This window comes from Psittacula echo (genome assembly GCF_963264785.1).
Source record: "Psittacula echo genome assembly, chromosome: 1".
Taxonomy (NCBI): Eukaryota; Metazoa; Chordata; class Aves; order Psittaciformes; family Psittacidae; genus Psittacula; species Psittacula echo.
Window position 1 is genome coordinate 116,106,974 of NC_137735.1, and position 19,628 is coordinate 116,126,601.

Consider the following 19,628-nt stretch of genomic DNA (forward strand, 5'->3'; position numbering starts at 1 on the left):
ATGCCAAAAACCACTGTAGAACTGTAAACCACCTCCAAAATAACTACAATTTATGAATGATCAGTTAAAAAAAAAATGAAAATAAAAATTAAGCATTTCTACCACAGTGACAGCAAAGGCTAAGATACGATGAACAGGTTACTAAACTCAGACCAAAACAAACAGTACTGAAATTCTCCCCTCTCTCTCAAGACATAGATTTGAAGAAGATGAACCAACACACTCACAGACAGCGCGATCTTTGTCTCCTGGAACAGGGTATTCCATTTTTCTCTTCGGTACTGTTCCCATGCACCTGATAGAATCTCGCCCGCCTCCCCGTTCCTTTCTGCTGGTCCCTCCAGGATGACCCGAGCCGAGGACGAGAAGCAGCCGTCAGTGTAATTGCACCTGTGCCCCTGCACAGTAGCATTTTCCTGACGGCATCAGTGGATGCAGTTTGAAACTTCCCACATCCGTGCAATTTCTCCTGACTAATGTGGCTTTCTAACTGGGGGGAGGGAGATGAGGATGACAGATTGCTAAAGGCTTTTAAAAGATACCGCTTGGAAGAATTATTGCACATCGATCTTATATGCAACCATTAATAAGACTTTCCAAGCAATAGTATTTAAAAGCCTTGGTCATATTCTCCTGGCTGGTAACCATCTCCTCCTGTGCTCCAGCTGACAAAGAGCCAGGCACTGACAGGGCTAATATTAGACAATGACTTCAAGGCAGTGAAAGAGTCATTTCAATTTCCTATTCTGCTTTCACCGCCACAGGAGCGTAGGCCTTGGTTTCTCTGGTACTACTGTATCATCTGATTTAGAAGCAGGCTCCGAGAACTACTTGTAAGCCATTAATCTAGTACCATTCCCAGGTGTTTTCTGATGTACAATATATATCTATTTCTGCATGCACCCGTGTGTCCTGAAGAGTTTCGAAAGTTTTATTCTGTATCACTGTATCTGTGACAAGGGAAAGTTCTTTCCTTTGCATTTTCAGCCAGTGGTTGCATGCTACTGTCGCAGTGAAAAAGTCGTTGAAAGAAATATGAGCTATTAGACAAAGCCCTGAAACTCTCTGTATTATTCATCTGCTCAAAAAGTGGACTTACAGGTGAAAAGCTGAACAGGACCTTTCTGACAAGCATAATGTCACCATTATAAAGACTAAAAGAAAAGTAGTGGGTTATTTTTTCTATTCATGTGTCTCAGGGAAGTTGATTCATGACTTGAAGTTGTGAGAGCAGCGCTGCAGCGTTAACCCTCCTGAAAACATGACCCCAGAGTAATTAATACAGAAGAGGATAAAAAAAATTTTGGAGCAACAGACCTCAGAATTTACTATGGATCATCATGTACTTTTGTCATTATATTTTCTATTAAAAAATAATAAAGACAATATGTGTTTACACACCATACAGCACATATAATACTTGTCTGTCTCAATTCAGAGAAGACAGTGTTATCCCAAAATGCCTGACGAGTTTACTTGGCCTCTGCAACAACCAGACTGCTCCTTGCACAGTTTTAAGCTTGCAGTTTCTTTTATTTTCTCAGTGGTATCACGCGCCTCCCAGTCATGTGTTGAAAAGGAGCACAGCCTGTCTTCCCCTTCCTCTTAGCAAACTGCTGAGAAGCAAAATATCTGAAATAGTCCATCCGTCACTAGTCCAGGTGCCTCTACAGTACACTGCAATTTGCAGCAGTGATATCTCCCTAGGCTGCATTTACATGGTCAATTTAATCTGCCATTACCAGTGGGTGCACACGAAAGCTGCAGTATCATTTCAGAACACTAATGGTAATATTTATACAGCCAAACGGTGAGATGGAATGAGGAACCGATCTGATTATAAAAAACCAAACCAAAACAAAACACATCTTTTTTTCTTCCTAGCCAGGTTACTTTATAGCCTAATCAGTCTCTTGAGCCAGCTTATAGCATCACCCACAAATCCAGGTGCCAGGACAAGGAAGAGTATGACAATAAGCTCGAAAAGAGGAGTGAAGGCCAAACACCTCTTCTGGCAACAGCCCACACTTCAGGCAGACAAAGCAGTATCAGATTCAGCTTACCAGAATGACAACTGAACTGTGGTTTTGACAGCACTGTGTATTTAAAACCAGCTGTATTTTATACATATGTATAAAAAGAGACTACTACATCTTTAGTCCACCTCAGTATTCAGTGAGAAAAATCTGAGGCAGCATCACTGACACTGCCATTGAGGTTGTGTGAATGTTCTTTTCAGCTTCCTTTCCTAATTTATAATGTTTAAGACACTGCGTTTTTGGGGGTTTTTTTAGATATATTTATAAGCCTGACTCTTGATAAAAATCACATTACTTGGCAAATCCTAAAGTTTTCAGCTTTTTGAATGAATGTGAATGAAAATCTTCATCACAACAAAAAGTTTCTGTGGTTAGGTTTCCCGGGGTTTTGTTTCATTTTTTGAACAAAATAATTTTAGAACAGCCCAATTTAGGTGGAAAAAGCATTTGTGAAAACAAACATCACTGACTATTTTGATAAAAGCTATATTTGGCTTAAAAGAGTTCAGATGAGGATATGAACTTCTCAATTTAGTGATGTACCAGTATTCTAAGCAAAGAAATGCCATATTTTACACATGTTTTACTATTGTAGGCATGCAGAGAACACATTGGCTAAAGGTTGTTCTGAATACAGTTGTATTATGTTGGGAAATGAAGGTGCCCCTTACTGGAATCTCTCTTAAATCTTACAAAAAACTGTGTATCAGACCATTATATGTAGGCATCCTCCATGGCCCTCAGCACCAAGCAGCATGGGCATCTTGGCCTGTTGCCTAAATAAGCACAGTTGTCTTTCTGAACCTGACATATGAATGCATTATGATGTTGCCCAATATTTCCCAAGCACTTTTGTCCCATGCCCCCCCTAAACAGACTCCATCATTCCTAACCTCCTCTCCACACAGGCCAGACCCAGTGCCATGCCGCTGCCAGCTCTGCTGAGCCCTGGAACTTCCTTTCTCTCTCAGGATGGCATGCTGCTTGTAAAGGACTCCTCCACTATTTCAGGACTTATTTTCACGTTAGCCTCTTCCACTACAGCAAGAAGACAAAGAATGCAGACAATGTCTCTCCAGACTCTGGAAAGGGTAATTCCATTTCTGTGCATATTTTCCTCCAATGATGGATGAGGATGGCTGCTTGAGCAAGAGCTGGCTGTGAAATAAGCACACCTATTATAGATTCATGGAATCATAGAATAGTTTGGGTTGGAAGTGACCTTAAGATCATTCAGTTCCAAACCCTCTGCCATGGGCAGGGACACCTTCCACTACATCAGGTTACTCAAAGCTCCATCCAGCCTGGCCTTGAACACTGCCAGGGACAGGGCAATTCTCCTCCTCTACTCTGCCCTCCTGAGACCCCCACCTGCAGTACTGCATTCAGATCTGGGGCCCCAACATAAAATCTTGGGTTGGGCTGGGTACTGGTCAGTGGGTGGCGAGCAATTGTATTGGGCCTCTCCCCTTTTAGTCTTATATTCTCTCCTCTTATCATCATCATTATTAATAGTACTAGTAGTAATATATTGTACTTTAGTTATTAAATTGTTCATATCTCAACCCATGGGTTTTACATTCTTTTGACATAGTAGAAGGTGTCCCTGCCCAGGGCAGGGGTGTTGGAACTAGATGCTCTTAAGGACCTTTCCAACCCAAACCATTCTTTGATTGTATGATTCTCCTCCCCATCCCACCTGCAGGGGAGGAAGGAGGAGGGTGAGCAAGCAGCTGTACGGTTCTGAGTTACCAGCCAGATTTAAACCATGACAGTCCTTTTTGGCTGTGAGAATGAGTCCAGAGGAAGGCCACAGAGATGATCAGGCAGCTGGACAACCACCTCTACTATGAAGACAGGCTGAGAGAGTTGGGCTTGTTCAGCCTGAAGAAGAGAAGGCTTAAAGGAGACCTTAGCAGCCTTCCAGTGCCTAATGGGGGCCTACAAGAAATCTGGAGAGGGACTTTAACGAGGGAATGTAATTACAGGACGAGGTGGAATGGCTTTAAAATGAAAATGGTATATTTAGATTAGGTATTAGGAAGAAGTCCTTTACTGTGAGGGTGGTGAGACACTGGAACAGGTTGCCCAGAGAAGCTGTGGAAGTAAATAATATGGACAGAATTTGCTGTAGGAATGGCACAGGACTCACGAGTTAATTAAAACAATGTCTCAAGTGAGGAAAGCTGTCTTTCCTAATTAGAATTTAAAAAACCCACAAAACCCCCCAAAAACCAACAAACCTAGTTCAGTACTATATTTTATAGTTCTACAGGAAAAGCTTTGTATTTCAAACATTGTGTACGAAAAAGTCCTTAAAAACCTACGGTGCTAGCAGTTAGAGATTTTGAGTGTCAAAATCTCATTTTTTTTCTGCAGTCTGGTGAAAAATCTTGCATGGATTAACTTTCTCCTGCACACAGAGCCTTAAAATGGAAAGCAACAAAAGTCAGCCCCAAACCTTCCACCAGAACCATTTAGGTGACATAGTCATGAAGCCATCTGGACACAGTTCTGGGCAACCTGCTCTAGGTGACCCTGCTTCAGCAGGAAGGTTGAACCAGATGACCTCCAGAGGTCCCTTTCAACCTCAGCCACTCTGTGATTCTGTGAGCATAGCTTTAATATTCATTCAAATGTAAAAACCAAACTTCCACAAGCTCACAAATGACTTAGCTGGAAGCAAAAATAGGAAGCTGAAAATGCACTCAAAGAGCAGTGTTTGGATCACCTTCATCCCAGTATTCTGAAAGAATGGGCACGGGCAGGAGATCAAAGATACAGCAGAAAGGATTGTTAATACATCTATTAACTCAAAAGTGGAAAAAGGCAAAAATAGCACCTATATTTACAAGGAGAAAAAAACCCAACCCAATCAGGAATATGTCAGGCCTATGAATCTGATCAAGAGCAGCATGCTACTGAGAATAATTATTTGTTCTTGCAAAATTCAAAGACAAAACAGAAAACAGATGATCATCATAACGGAAGATATCACATAGGTTCACCAGAGATAGAGTGTGCCAAACTCACTTGACACCTTTCTTTGACAAGGCAGCTGATTTTTCCAGATAAAGGAAATGCAGGAAGTTTTATATGGACTTTTGGTACTGTGCCATATGGGGTATGGTCTTTTGATACTGTGCCGTATCAGTTAAGGTGAAAAAGATGGGAAAGGAACCAAATATGTAGATGGCAGAGATAACAGTGGGTTATGCTGAACGGAAAGCTATCAGATCAGAAGGATACTAATGGAGTTCCTGAGGAATGAATCTTTGGTCAAAGCTTTTGTATTTTCCTTAATTAACCTTTTACCAAAAAGCATGCTAATGAAATTTCCCAGTAACACCAAGTAACACAAAGAAAAGGATTGAAACATCATACAAAAAGAACTGGATGACCTTGAGTAGCTACTGATAATGGCATGTAATTTAACAGCAAACAACAGCAAGACTTTACAGAGGGACTAATAAAAACAAACTATTTCATATTCCCCTATACTGAATACTGAAAAAAATTGAATATTAAGGATATAAAAAAATCCCAAGGATTTAAAAAAAAAATTACATGGAAACTTTGATAAAAATAAGGATAGACATGAGTGCTTACCCTATTGCATTACAACCAAGTCAAACAATATGAAGACTTGAAAAAGTTGTTTGTAGGCCTAGGATACAAGAAACAAAGTATTCCCAGCAGAAGCATGTGAAAATAGTTGTACAAGACCTCAGTAAGAATGCAAAGTACCACACTCCAAGTTCAGGTAAAGAATGATGAATCCAAACTGAAGTAGATGCAAAAACTCCCCCAAACCCAAACAAACAAAAAACCCCAAACAAAACTGAAGAACAGGAAAATCTGTTTTGTGAAAGGAAGCTAAAACATATTGGATTATTCAGCTTACAGAAATCCTCAGCAAGGATAAGATTGTTTTCTATAAATACATTAGGAGATGTAAATTCTAGAGAAAGGTAACTATATATTTTAATGGACAGTATTATCAGAAGTGCACATGGTATGAAGTGGCCATAAATAAATTTCAAGTCAGAAGCCAGATGGCAGTTATTAACTATCAGAACAATGAAGTTTTGACACAGTCCCTCCAGTGGAATAACGATGCAGAAATTTAGACAGTTTGAGCAAGGATCTTCTTTAATTTATACATTAAAAAAAATAAAACAAGATGTCATTGTCCAAACAACAACAAAAAACCTCATACAATTCCAGCTTCAAAATACACAAAACACTGCAACTTTCCAGAGGACTCTGGGGCACACTGTAACTGCAGTGCACCCCACACTAACTGCACCATTTTGACTTCTAGCTGATTTTGTAAAAAACTAATCTCAAGTAACTTAACATCAAATTTCCTATCTCATTATCTCCCTTAATAAATTAAGACAGACATTAATATAGAATGTCATTCATCATTCCTCACGTTTTAATACAAACTACACCACAACAGTGTTTGACACGCTGCTGACAGACCAGCCCAAGCCAAGCACATCAGGGGCACCTCTGTGCTGCTTGGGTTCTGTCTCCCCCCAACATTTGTAGCATTTTAATTGCAAGAACAACTGGTTGTAACAAATGCAGGAACTGAAGCGCTGAGGACTACGCAGTTGGTGAATGAAAATGGCTGGCTGCTGTAAGAATTCACTTATAAACCGAGTAGAGCATGGCAGCACCTATTGGATAAATTGTCCATTATTCAATCACAATGATCTACAATGGCACTTGAACTGGATGGAAAACACTGCCTTCCCAGAGCAGCGATGCCATGTTTGTGCGTCCCTTCCTTCAGAGATACTTTAATGTGAAAGATACTTTGATAGTGAGAAAAATGATCAGTCCTTGGAAACTCATAAATACCTATCAGTGGGCCATCATCTCTTTGATGCTGCAAAATCTGTAATGTGGGCAGGTGTTATTGATGTATTCAGGGCCTGTTGGATGGAGCTCTGACCTGCAAAACGTGCAGAAAATATCCCTGGGCATAACTGTGCTGTGGAACAGGTGATCTTTTCTCTCTCCTACCCATTCTGTTAGGTATAAAAAAACCTAAAGGACCACTTCTTTCCTGATTATGCATTTGTCAGCACAACACTACTACTTGTAGTATTGACTGATATCTTCTTCACAAGAGCTCCAAAAGCACAGAGGAAACAGCTGTTCACAGTAGTCTAGGTCTACATGTTGATGGCTTCCTTTCAACACTAACTGCTGAAGAACAGCATGGGAAGTGACCTGCTAAGGTGCAGAAAAAATATAGATGCTTACCAGAAACCACAAATAATTAACAGGGAGAATCTGAGGCCCAAGAAAAAAAAAACAAACAGTAATTAAAAAACAAACATGTGGTAGCATTAACTATTGAAATATTTTTCATCTCCTTGCTAATTGCCATCTCTGGCTCACTTGTGTGGAGAACATTCATAATTCTCTATGAAACCTTCATTTTACAATACCATGAACCCTGCTGAGCATTTCTGAAGATAATTTTTGCAAGTATTCCATGGTACTCATTCTTACCAGCACATATCTCACCCAGCTCTTCACCCCAACCAATCAACCAGCAAAAAAGCCCCCAACCATGTATTTTGCCTCCCATTGCTTACCTGATGTTACAGTTGTACCCTAATATACGAAATATACATTACTGTGTCACTCAATATAATTGCGTGTATATAGACACACGCATACTTGATACAGTAATGTATCAGAGAGCCTTTACTAGCAATGGAAAACCATTCCGAAAACACAGAGTGAAGTTCATATGCACATGCAGGGAGATTTTTTGCTCCCTATACAGCAGAATGTTTTCCATCAAAAGAGAAACTGCTGCATGAACTGTGGAACTGTAGAATAAATATCACTTTTACTGAAGAAGGAAATACAGAGGGCAGGCATTATAGTCGTGAAATAAATTCTCACCATGGATTTATGCCATTAAGGGAAGCGATTTAACATAGCAGCAATATAAAGAACAAATTTTATTGTTAGGATTCAAGGCAGCTTGTGTATAAACACAAAACTTTATGGTACAGACCATAGCCCAGTACTTACCACAGCTAATAAAAAAAATCACTCGTTATGTAAGGAGCTTTTCCTTCCTGGTAAAAATGGAAAGCTTATTACTGTTATAATAATTAATTATTTTAAAGACAGTATTTCTCTACAGCCACTTTCTCTGTACACCTGTGAAATCAGGTGTGCCCTCCATGAAGATGAAATTACACCTACCTGCTGCAAACTGGTCTACTTTTGTTACCCAACTGCAACAGCATAAGTATTTAGCAACTGATTTAAATAAGACCAAGATGATGCTGAAGCCCCATTATCCAACAACGCATGCAATGTAATAGTAAAAGTTTTATGCAAACCCTGCAAATAACACAAACGCTTGGAAGGTGTCTCTGCCAATGGCAGGGGGATGGAACTAGATGACCTTAGGGTCCTTTCCAACCTTAACCATTCTATGATTCTAAGATTAAGTGGTTTCAGTACTTACTACACAGGTGAGTGCATGCTGAAATGTACCTTTTACGTGAATCACACAGATTTAGAAGCTGGGTTTATTAGCTACACAGTGGATTCACCACCCTAGCCCCTGACCCCGCAGCTCAGTGTCAGTGCAGAGCGGGAAGCCCCACCTCGCCTGCACCCCGGCCGGCCGTGCGCCCCTCCTCAGCCCATAAAGCTCCCCGAACAGTCCCCAAAGGCCGGCGCAGGCGGCTCGGGGGGACACCCGCAGACACTGGCCTCCCGAGATCTCTCGCCGAGGTCCCCAGGCCGGCAAGCCCAAACGAGGGGCCAGGCAGCTCCGGCGGCAGCCGCACAAAGGATCGCCCTTTCCCCAGCCAAGCGCTCCCCGGCCCGGCTCCCTCTCCCGCCAGCGGCCTGGGCGGAGTAGCGCGCCTCCAGCCCCGGGGATGCTTTGGAGCGAGGGCCACCCCGCGCCGTCCCGCCTGTCCCGGTGAGCACCGTCCCGACCTGCCGGTCCCGCTGCCCCGGCGCGACAGGCGCTGCCCCGGCCGGGCCCCACGCCCGCCTCACGCCCAACGGCCACCTCGGCCCGCCCGGCACACACCGCCCCCGGGGACAGCGGCGCAACGCCCTGGCGAGGGGCGGAGAGACACGGGCCCAACCCGCCCCGGGTGGCCCCCGCGCCCACCTCAAACACCACTTCTTCGTCAAACTCCGGTGTCATCCTTCTCCGCCATGCCACCCCCTGTGGGCACTCTGGGAAACAGAGTCCGCCGCTCCGCTGGCTGCCCCTCCCCGCCCGGCCCGGCCCTGCCTGGCGCCGGGGAGAACTACAGCCCCCAGGAGGCACCGCGAGACCCGCTTCCGGGGGACCGGGGGGCGGGCAGGGGACCGGGGGCGGTGCAGTGCGCGGAGCGGGCCCGGCAGGGGGCGCCGCTGTGCGGCGGCTGCGGTTTTGCCGGCGAGCGCTGCGGGCTCTCACAGTGCCGGTAGCCGCGGGGCGGTATGCGGCGGCGGGCGGGGGCTGCTGCTGCTGCTGTGGCTGGGTGGCTGCGTGGGGGAACAATGGGCTCCTTCTCCTCAGCCCTCAGAGGGGCCGTGGCGTAAGGGACGAGGGGGAAGCCGGCGCTGCGCTTGGGGACCATCATGAGCTCCGCCGGTGAGTGTCCGGGGAAAGTTTGGGGAGCGGCGGTTCCCTTCCGCCCGCCCGGCCGGGAGCTTTGCCTCACCCCGTGGTGGCCAGCGGGGCCAAGCGCCGCGGCGGTGGGGAGAGGGATGAGGGAGGTGCCGTCGCTGCCCTCCTTGTCCCGGCAGCGCCGACCGGTTGCGTCCGGCTGCCCTCCTCAACACCGCAGCGACGGGGCCGGGCGCTACGTTCCCCCATCGCCCAGGAGGAAACACAGGGAGGTGGCCCGAGCGCACCCTGCTGCCGGCCCGTCGGGCAGCACTGCCCCAGGGGCCACTACGGGCGCTCCTTTCCCTCTTCCCCCCGGGACATTCGGCCTCGGGGCTGTGCGGGCTCCCCGCGCACACGGACGGCTCCGTTCGGTCTCGCCTCTCCGGCGACGGAGCGAACGAATTGCTTCGCGTGGGGCTGAGGCAGCGACGGAGCGTCCGCCGGGCCGGCGCTGGGTTTCGGGGTTATCGCTCCGTCTGACTTCGAAGCGCTGCCGAAGCTTGTCAGCGTCAAAGCCCCGGCTTTGCTTCCAGTTATACCTGCCTCGGTCGGGCTGGTACTGGCTGGAGCCCTCCCGCTGAGGCAGGGGTACTGGAGAGCGTTCCCTCTTGGGCTTGCCAGCTGCTGGTTTGAAGTGACCTACTTCAGTGCTTTCCTTACCTTTTCTCCCCCGTTTGCTGTCCGCTGCCAGATTTTACTGCTGAAAGAGCTGCAAGGCAAATTTTTCGTCTAAAACAAGAGCTCCCGGTGTTTGAGGGAGTTGCTCATAGTTTTTGTTTATTTGGCAGCAAGGTGGTGTACTGTTAGTACATTTGTTCACCCATCTGTTAGATCAGTAGATTCCTTTCTCAGTCTTCTTAAAAATAAGAATAGTTGTTCCCGCACTGAAAAGGTGTCATGTGTAAGTTATGATGTATTGTGTGGAAACACAACAAATTACAGTGTAAACCTGAAGCAGCGAAGTGCTTCCTGTAAGGATTGAGGTGAGGGGTGTACTAAAGAAAAAGGCAGTACACTGACGTCAAGCAAAACCATCAACCTTATTCTCAGTGTTTTTCTCTCAAATATGTCAAATAGTTACTTGAGTCCAGCACTGAAGGTGTCCCTGCCCATGGCAGGGGGAGTTGGCACTAAATTATCTTTAAGGTCCCTTCCAACCCAAACTGTATTGTGATTAAGTTATCTGGTCTTTTCTTAGCTAGTGAGAGTTCACTGGACAATAAAATCTGTTTAATGCATCTTTCTGCTTAATTTAATATGTCCCCATTTTTGATATATATGACAGAACTGATTTTGTTCAGATCTCGAAAAGCATTCAATAAAGTGGGATATCATCTCTGCTTAATAGCTGCCTTTTATGTTTGCATCATGTGCTGGTACTGCAACCCACCCCGATCTTTTAAGAGTTAAACATCTGTGCAAATAAAAGATAAATGTTAGGGGGTGCTCAAGAGCTTGCAGCTGGGCTGTTAAAAGCTGTTACCCTACGAAGTTGCAGAAAGTTGGGTAGATTTTTAGCACTAAACAGTGATTTTGGCACTTCCAGAGATGAGGTTGCATGTCTGAGTCTCTTCGTTTAGTTTATGTTATGGTGGTGTTTCAGGGGAAGGTGAGGAGGAAAGTGGTTCTGGGGAACAAAGTCACTTAGGAAGCAAAAGAGAAAGGGATGCAGAAGGGTATCAATAAGAAGTGGGATAGTTTCATGGAAAATGTGAAATTTAGTCAGGGATTTGATGTGGAAGACATAGACAGAGTCTTAGTGGGCAGGAAGAGGGAAGCTGACGGATATGTGAAGGCTGTTGAAGAAGGGATGAAGAGTATTTTGTGGCTGATGGATTATATGAGGATAAAAAAATCTATGTGGAACAGATGAAACAAGCAGAACACTCGCTGGGTCTGCCCCCCGGGTACCCAATCCCAGTGAAAGCAAATAAGGTTTTAGGACTGGGTGACCACAAGTACAGTTGAACTGCAAGAAAACACTACGCTATTTCAGTATTTTAGCATCTTTTTCATTTTATTTTTCATTTTAGCATCTATTTTATTGACAGGACTTAAGGGGGTATGGTTTTAAACTGAAAGAGGTAGATTTAGATTAGATTCAGACTAGATATTAGTAAGTTCTTCACTGGGAGAGTGGTGAGGCACTGGAACAGGTTGCCCAGAAAAGCTGTGGCTGTCCCCTCCCTGGCAGTGTTCAAGGCCATGTTGGATGGGGCTCTGAGCACACCTGGAAGGTGTGCCTGTGGCAGGGGGGTTTTTGAACTAGATGACCTTTAAAGTCTCTTCTAAATCGAACCATTTTGTGATTCAGTGATTCACGATCCTACTGACAGTGTCATGACAGTTTTTGACGTTTTGGTTGAAGAGCTCCTAGGCAGGGTATGGAATGATTGAGGACTGCCAGAAGACAGTTCTGAAAGTTTAATATCCATCTCTTTGTATTGCTGTGGAATTTAGCTCCTAAAATATACAGGCGTTCTTTATAAAGCCATTGCTCACACAAAAACTCACCAATTCCTAAATTTTTATTTCAGCCCTGTGATATGTAGGATCTATTTCCTACACTGAAATTACTTCATTGTGAGTTCAGTTATTCCTCGTTTGTGCTGCATAAGCTAGCTTTCTGACAACTGATTGCAACACAGCGTTTCAGTAAAAATCTTATCATCACGTGTAGGGGCTTCAGATGGAACTTGAAGTGCCTAGAAATCCTTCTGCTCTCCCTTCAGGTTAACTTGAAGGACTTGAGTGTCTCTCGTGTCTTCTTTTAATGTGCCTTTAAAACATTTCATGTACCTTTGAAAAAAAAAACAAACAACAAACCAACCTTGTACAGCATCATCTGCATTGATTTAATATTTTTAAGTAGGATTAGCAGGTAGAATTGACTTCAGCTTGATATGCAGGACTCTGCAAGAGATACTGTGCTGCTTGAAGGGACTATGATATGGAGAGAAATAGAAAACATGGATCCTGTTCATGGGCTGATGTGAAAGGTCCAACATTGATGACTCGGCCTTAACTCTGTTCCAGCTTGCCTTCTGCCTTTCCAAGTAATGCAGTGCATATTCAGTTTCTTGCTATATATCTTTTCTCTAGTTCCTCTAGAAAATCATTTCAGTTACATCTCAGTCCAGAGCTAGATGTAATTCAGTGATAGGTGAAGGAGTTCTGCCATAACTGTTGCTTGCAGATTTGAAGATGTGTATGTGTATCTGGCCTTGTTAGAACTAAAGAACAGTAGCACTTATTTTAAGTATTCTAGATAATTAAAAAAAATTATCTTATTGTAGTGATCAACCTGTATGCTGGTTTTAACCTTCTTTCATAGCTGTTCTTCTCTCACTGCTTTCTCATGCATGTTCTTTATATACAATGCTGATGAATGTGCATTTACTCATTTTCTGCCTGGAACTATTGTACTGTCTTCAAGTATGTGCTTTGCCTTTAAAAGGGAAAAACAAAAGCTCAGAGTTATGAGTTTGACATTTAGTATTTCTTGCTGAAGAAACAGTCCTTATATGTGAATCTATACAGCTTATTTAATGTGGGCAGAATGTATAGCTTAAGCTTGAAATCTGATTTGACAGCAATGAGAAACATGTAGTGTATTTTAATGTCAAAAGTGTAATTCAAAGAGGGGGGAAAAACATAGCAGGAATAGAATAAATAAAATCAACATGACTTTTCCAATCAAACTTCATTGCTTTCAAGGATTCAAAAAATGAGACCTACAGGGTTTAATGTCCCTTTAACCCTCCAACATGTCAACTCTTATTAGAGTTACTTGGCTCTGTCTCGGCATGCAATCTTACAAGGTTGTTTATTCATCTCCTTTCCTTACTCTAAAGTTATCCCTGACTTTCCTGTTTTATTTCAACAAGTCATTGAACAACCTGAGATTTTGAAATTAATGTTTTCCTTTTGCAGTTTATTTAGGATGTTTTCTAAAACTGTAGTGGCTTGGAAACCATCGTTTTCCCTTACAGTTTAAAAACTACATGTGTTATCTTCCGGGATGTCATGACTCATTCCTTTTTTTGTTTTCTTTTGAGCATTGTGGCACCTGAGAAAATCAGAGCCTCTGCATAATGAGAAAATAAATACACATTGTCATGAAATAAATTAATGATGTCAGAATACTTTTTTGAGGTGCTTATGCCTAATGAAACTTGCTTTCTGTAACTGAAAGCAAAGTGAACTGAAAAGCCTTTCTGTGAGTCATTAACACTTAAGTTCCTGGAGAATGGGAGCTTTAAAATACATTATCTGTTTCTGTGTGAAGTGTATTAATATTAACTGCCATCACAATAATCACTGAGCCTATCCCAAACATATAGCAATAATTATCTCTCTTCCTACATGCTCTTTAAAAGCCAGATTGGCTTTCTTGTTTTGTGCTGGTGAGTTGTAATGTTTTAAGCCAAAAGTAGTCTCAGGAACAGTAAATTAGCTGTTGGAGTGAGTTCTTCCTTCACTTAAGAAGGAACAGCACATGGATCCCTTGGTAGATACCTTCTGGGCATCGTATTATTTTCATATATAGCCCACGGATGTGATTTCCTAACTCTGAGACTACAGTATGCATATGTAAACAAGGTGCCATGAGAAAGCCAGTATGTACATTTGCAGTAGGCTGGGTGTTAAGCAGTAACTATTTCAAGCTCTTTTCCTTTCCTAGTACATGTGAAATAGATTTCACTCGTAGGTGAAAAGGAATAAACCTTATATACTGTGTAGTAAGAAAGAGTATACATGTGGCCAGCTTCTACTAAGTAGCTGATTTGTTAAATTCACACCTTGGCTTACCCCATAATAACTTGATTGTATACCCATACCTTAAGTTTAGGTCTAGCTGCTGTCAACATCTTATGTCACACTGATTAATTGCTTACTGTCTTCCTTCTGTTTTGTGGTTCAAAAAAGATATTGCTTTAGGGTGGATTGCAGGACCCTGCCATGGGGATACCTCTTGGATGGCTAGACACAGTCCCATAGGGGACCCTGAATACCTGGAGAGAGGCCTCTGTTCATGAATATCAAGTTATGTTTGCACTGCAGCATACAGAACCATTTGGCCCTGTTTCTTGAATAGATGCAGGTAAACATAACCTGTTATTTTGCTGTTCCCAAGCGCAGAGGTTGTTAACATAATTTTGAAAGTGTGGGCATAAGGATAACCTGGGGAAATGTTCCTTTATCAACAGTAGGTTTTTTTTTGGTTTTTGTGTGGTTTTTTTTGTTTGTTTTTTTTTTTTCAGAAGGGGTAGTGCTGTTTGATTATTTTTTACCTCAGTTCAACTTAATATATCTTTTTTTCTCCCTATTCCTGTGCTGGGCAGGCAAGATAACAAGAGGTAAAAATTTGAGGAGAAGATTTAAAGCTGGGTAATAGTAGTGCTTAAGGCTGTGCTGTCTTATTGGCTGTCCTGCTCATTCATGATATTGCACAGGAAAAGACACAAAAGTGTTTTTAAATGAGGTCCTCAGTTGCCAAATCCTACCATCTGAAGAAATGGGCTCTTAAAGGCCAAAATGTTGAGAGCAGAAATTGCCACAGGGTGTTCTCATCCTCCTCTAAACCAACTTGAAGGTAGAACAGGAGCATGTGCTAGTTGAGCAATAATGAGCATTGGCTGCAAAGGAGCTCAGCAGGATGAGAATGGGTATTGCTTTTTCCTCAGCACACTGGAGGAGATAATTCACCGGAGGGACAAATATGTGTTCTCTGTGGCATGACCTGAAGTAGGAAAGAGAGGCATACGCATTCATCTGCATAGGTGGTGCTAATGGCTATTTATTGTTAGAAAAATAATGCCCTTCTTAATCCACTTTTCTAAAGGGTATTTTTTGGGTTCGTTGGTATTTTTGAGCATTTTTTTTTATTCAGCATTGAACGCAGTATTGGCTGTTCCAGATGAGCAGTAGATTTCCTGTTGGTGACGGCAGCTTTGTTAGTCACTTTATTTATGGATTTCTTCCTTTGTCCAGTCAAGCAAACCAGAGGATATCTGGCTGCTTCTCTGTCTCCTAATCATTTAATCTGTTTATGCAGATAAAAATTTGACTTTCTGCTCTTATATTTGGGTTCATTACTAGTAACCCATGATGCTAGGCTGGATGTAGGAATCCCTTTGGAGAAATGGGGTAAGATTAGAGGGAGGAGGAGGGGAAATTGTTGTGATTCTGTATTCTGATCTCCTGAGTAAGACAAGACAGAGAATCCAATATCCAGAGCAAAATGTCCTCTGAAACTTCTACACATCTCAGAAAGTGAGTTTAGGTTGACCCGAAGTGCTGGTGGCTCCACCACAGCCCTAGGTGAGATGTTCCTGTAGTTAATTATCCTTCGAGTTTAATAAGAATTTTAAAGCTTTGTTGCTAGGTTGAACTTGTCAGATTTCAGTGGTCAGCTGTGGGATCTCATCCTGTCTTTTTTATTTTTTCCTCATTAGAGAGCCATCTGTTACCAAAAATCTTTCACATGTGCATAAGTATATATACTATTACCATCTCACTTCTCAACTTCTTGGTTAAATTAGGCAGGATGAGCTTTCTTGGGATTCAAGAGTGATTTTTTTAGGCTTTGAATATTTTATATTCCTCGCATTCATCCTAAGTTTTCATCTAAGAATGCCAGAAGGTGACACAGCATGTCACTAACAGTCTGGCAGGTGTTGTGTACAGAAATATTTTCGGCTCACTTCATCTTTTGATATTTATCTCCTTGTAATTCGGAGGATTATTTACCGCTTAGCTGCAGACTTGTATGGGGCTCTCATAAAATAACTATCTGCAATGATTTCCAAATTCTCTTAGGTTTTTACTTTTCCTAAGCATAGCCAACCATCTCTATTCATAGGTAAACAGTTCCATGTGGCACCAGGAAAAAGCCCATTGTTCAAACAACTCAGAACTCCTTGCATTGGTTGTATAACATTTCTTTGATTATATTTATTGTTTTTCACTAAAGAGGCTTGCTTATGCTTGTCATTTAACAAGAAGTCATTCTCATATGACTTCCAGTCATTCCTTACACCTTTATATATAACATTTGCCTCCTCCTTAGTTTTCTTTCTATGCAGGATGGGAAATTGTGCCTTTTAAAGCACTGTGTTATGTAGAACTGGTTTTTAACAACACACAGTGAATGAAATTATTTTATAATCAACTGAACTTTAATTCTTGATTTCTAATTGAAATCTAATATACTTTTACCCTTGCCTAGCTGCTGTGACTTTTTTCTAACAGGTTCATCACATGTGTTTTTCAGAAACTTAAGGATATTTTGTTGAGGAAAACTACTGGTATGCATTCCTTTCCTGGAGTCTTTCCTCTCACGTCATATTTATGTTTGAAAGGGCTCTTCATCACATTCCTTTCTGATTGAGCTGTTGACTGCGTATCTGTATTGATACCGAGACTGTAATGTGCCTGTTAATACATTGACCCGTATCTACTCTAGATGAAATGAGCAATTACTTTAAAGCAGACAGTGGTGTCTTTATTATGCCATACAACTTGCTGGTCTCTTCTGTCTTTCCCAATGCTTTTTAACATTGAAGTAATTTGAAAAATTCTAGTAAGCTTCAGAAATCGTATTGAATAGCACTTATTAACAGAAGCAGATTTTTCTCACTCTGTTCATTATCCAGGTTTCCACTATTGGCACATAAATGACTGGTTTGTTTTCTTTGCATTCCCTTACATTTTCATGTTTTAGTTTTGAATCTGCTATTCAGGTAATGGTATCATATAATAACTTTTTAGTGTCCTCTTTAATAAATGCTAGTTGAAAGCCCTGCAGTGTAACCTAGTTTGACTGCTGTGCAAAACATTAGGCAGTCCCACTATAGCGAGAGAAACTTCCAAGGTTTATGGGCTTCAGTTTGCAGAGTGGGACAAATAATCCACAGGATATCACTTGCCTAGCCAGTATTTAATCTCTTGTATCTTCTGCAATCTGTTTTGTTCATTCGGGCATCAGGAAGGATTCCCAAACAGACTGTCTTTCCACTGTTTTCAGGGAGCTTTAATAACTTAATAAATGTTACTGAACATGGCCCAGGTCTACTACTGTGTTGTGTTCTGTGACAAACTGGGCATCCATTACTTGGGTTTTTTTACCATAGAAAACAGGCTCCTTTATTGCCATCTATTCATTCTACAACTGAATGGGCAGTTGCCTTGTCTGGAAGTGAGTGTACACGCTTCTGCTGTTCAGAATTGGTAGTTGCCCATTCAAAGGGTTAATTGATTTATTTTTTCGTAGCAGACTATTTACTCTTCACTCTGTGGGAAACCTGTCTTTGGACAGGAAGCAGAAGGTGGTACTACACCCTTTGCAGTAGCTGGTAGGGCTGTTGGTGGCTATAGGGAGCTTTGGAAAGAAATTCTGCTTTCCCCCTTGCAAAGTGTCTCAAAAATTGTCGCTGCCATTGGGTTTATGTCTTTGCTAATGTAACTTCAGCAAAGACAGCTATTCCAAGTGTAAGTGGGGTCAGACTGGATACCCTGTAATGATTCATGTCCTAGAAAAACATGGTTTTCCTGTTTCTATAGTAGGGACATTGTTTCTGGCTGTCTGCTTAGAGCAGTGGCTCAGTGTTTGGGAAATGCTTGCAACTGAGGGCATCTGGCTTTTTCTTTTCTTTTTTTTTTTTCTTTTTAATACCATCGAGGTTTCTTTCAAATAAACAAGCAGAAAAAATCCAAACCAGAAAAAAAAAATCAAGCCTGAAACTTCATTCTTGTATTTCTAGGCTAGAGATTAGGATACAGTTGCACATCTATAATAATAATCATGATAAAACAGCAAAACACCAAACCCACTGTTCAAAGGGGATAATAAATCAATTTGTTACGCAGTCTCCTTGCATGTGAAACACTAATTAGCATGTTTGCTTGAGAGTTTTATTTAACATGTATATGACTTCCTGAAAGTATGCCAAAATGTTATTCAAAACAAAGGTAAAACCAGAGGTAGTATGCAAAAAAGACCAACACAACAAACCAACCTCCCCCCCCCCAAAAAAAAAAAAATGGAACAAGGAACTTGTTTACTTTGTAAGTCAATTTTCATATGTCAAAAATCACTCAGGGCACTTAGAAATCTGAAATTTTTCCAGCATATGGAAATAAATTGGTCATAAGTGACCTCCTGCAATATAAAAACGTTGAAGGCATACAGAAGAAAATGCCTCACCAAACAAAAATCCCAAACCAACAACACAATCGAAACTCCATAATCTCCTAGTTCCTCATGTGCTCCTTTTCCGGCTGTCCACTCTTCCCAGGGTTTGTCATCTTGTGCTGTCAAGTGGGTCATAAGTCATAGCAGTGGTGACTGTTTCTAGGTCAGACAGTAGCATATTGGGAAGAGTAATTTTATAAGATGCACAGAAATAGTATTTTACTTTTACAGTAGGAAAGTGCTGACTTGCTACAAATTGGCTCATTAACTTCGCACCACAGACTCATTTCACTGAACTGTGGGTAGTGACGTGCCAGTCCTACAGCTGGTCTGGTAATCCATCTCAATATTGTTTGAAAAGAAGAGGAAGGGAAAGAGGAACTTTAGGTTACACATTTCCAAAGGTGGTAGGGGAAGGTACTGAACTGTCCTAATTGCTACTCTAACATTTCTGTTACCTTCATAGCTTATTATACAAGAGCCACTTAACATATTTGTGCCATTTGAAAATGGTATTATAATAGTTGAAACTGCAAAACCAGGCTAATCTGCTGTTTTTGTTGGCATAATTTTTAGCATCTAAGCAAGGAAATGCACTTTCCTAAAGTTAAACTGTTTTTTAACAAACAAGTTACCCTTGAAGACTTTTCCTGCCACTCCTTGATTGTGCCTGTTGAAACAAAGACAACAACTAAAAAAGCAGTGGCAGGGAAGAGAGGCATGTTTTTAA

General features: G+C 42.1%; 2 protein-coding genes across 5 annotated transcripts in view; one reads left to right on the forward strand and one right to left on the reverse strand.

Moving 5' to 3' along the window:
- VEZT (vezatin, adherens junctions transmembrane protein) overlaps positions 1-9,333 on the reverse strand; it is a 54,623-nt gene extending 45,290 nt beyond the window's left edge. For both annotated transcript variants that reach the window (XM_080619318.1, XM_080619317.1), the window contains exon 1: positions 9,214-9,333. In XM_080619318.1, coding sequence (XP_080475444.1) covers positions 9,214-9,249 — 36 coding nt within the window. In that variant the 5' untranslated portion in view covers positions 9,250-9,333. The remainder of the gene's footprint in view (positions 1-9,213) is intronic.
- Positions 9,334-9,506: 173 nt separating this feature from the next.
- FGD6 (FYVE, RhoGEF and PH domain containing 6) overlaps positions 9,507-19,628 on the forward strand; it is a 72,976-nt gene continuing 62,854 nt past the window's right edge. For all 3 annotated transcript variants that reach the window (XM_080638879.1, XM_080638880.1, XM_080638881.1), the window contains exon 1: positions 9,507-9,684. In XM_080638879.1, the coding sequence (XP_080495005.1) occupies positions 9,672-9,684 (13 nt within the window). In that variant the 5' untranslated portion in view covers positions 9,507-9,671. The remainder of the gene's footprint in view (positions 9,685-19,628) is intronic.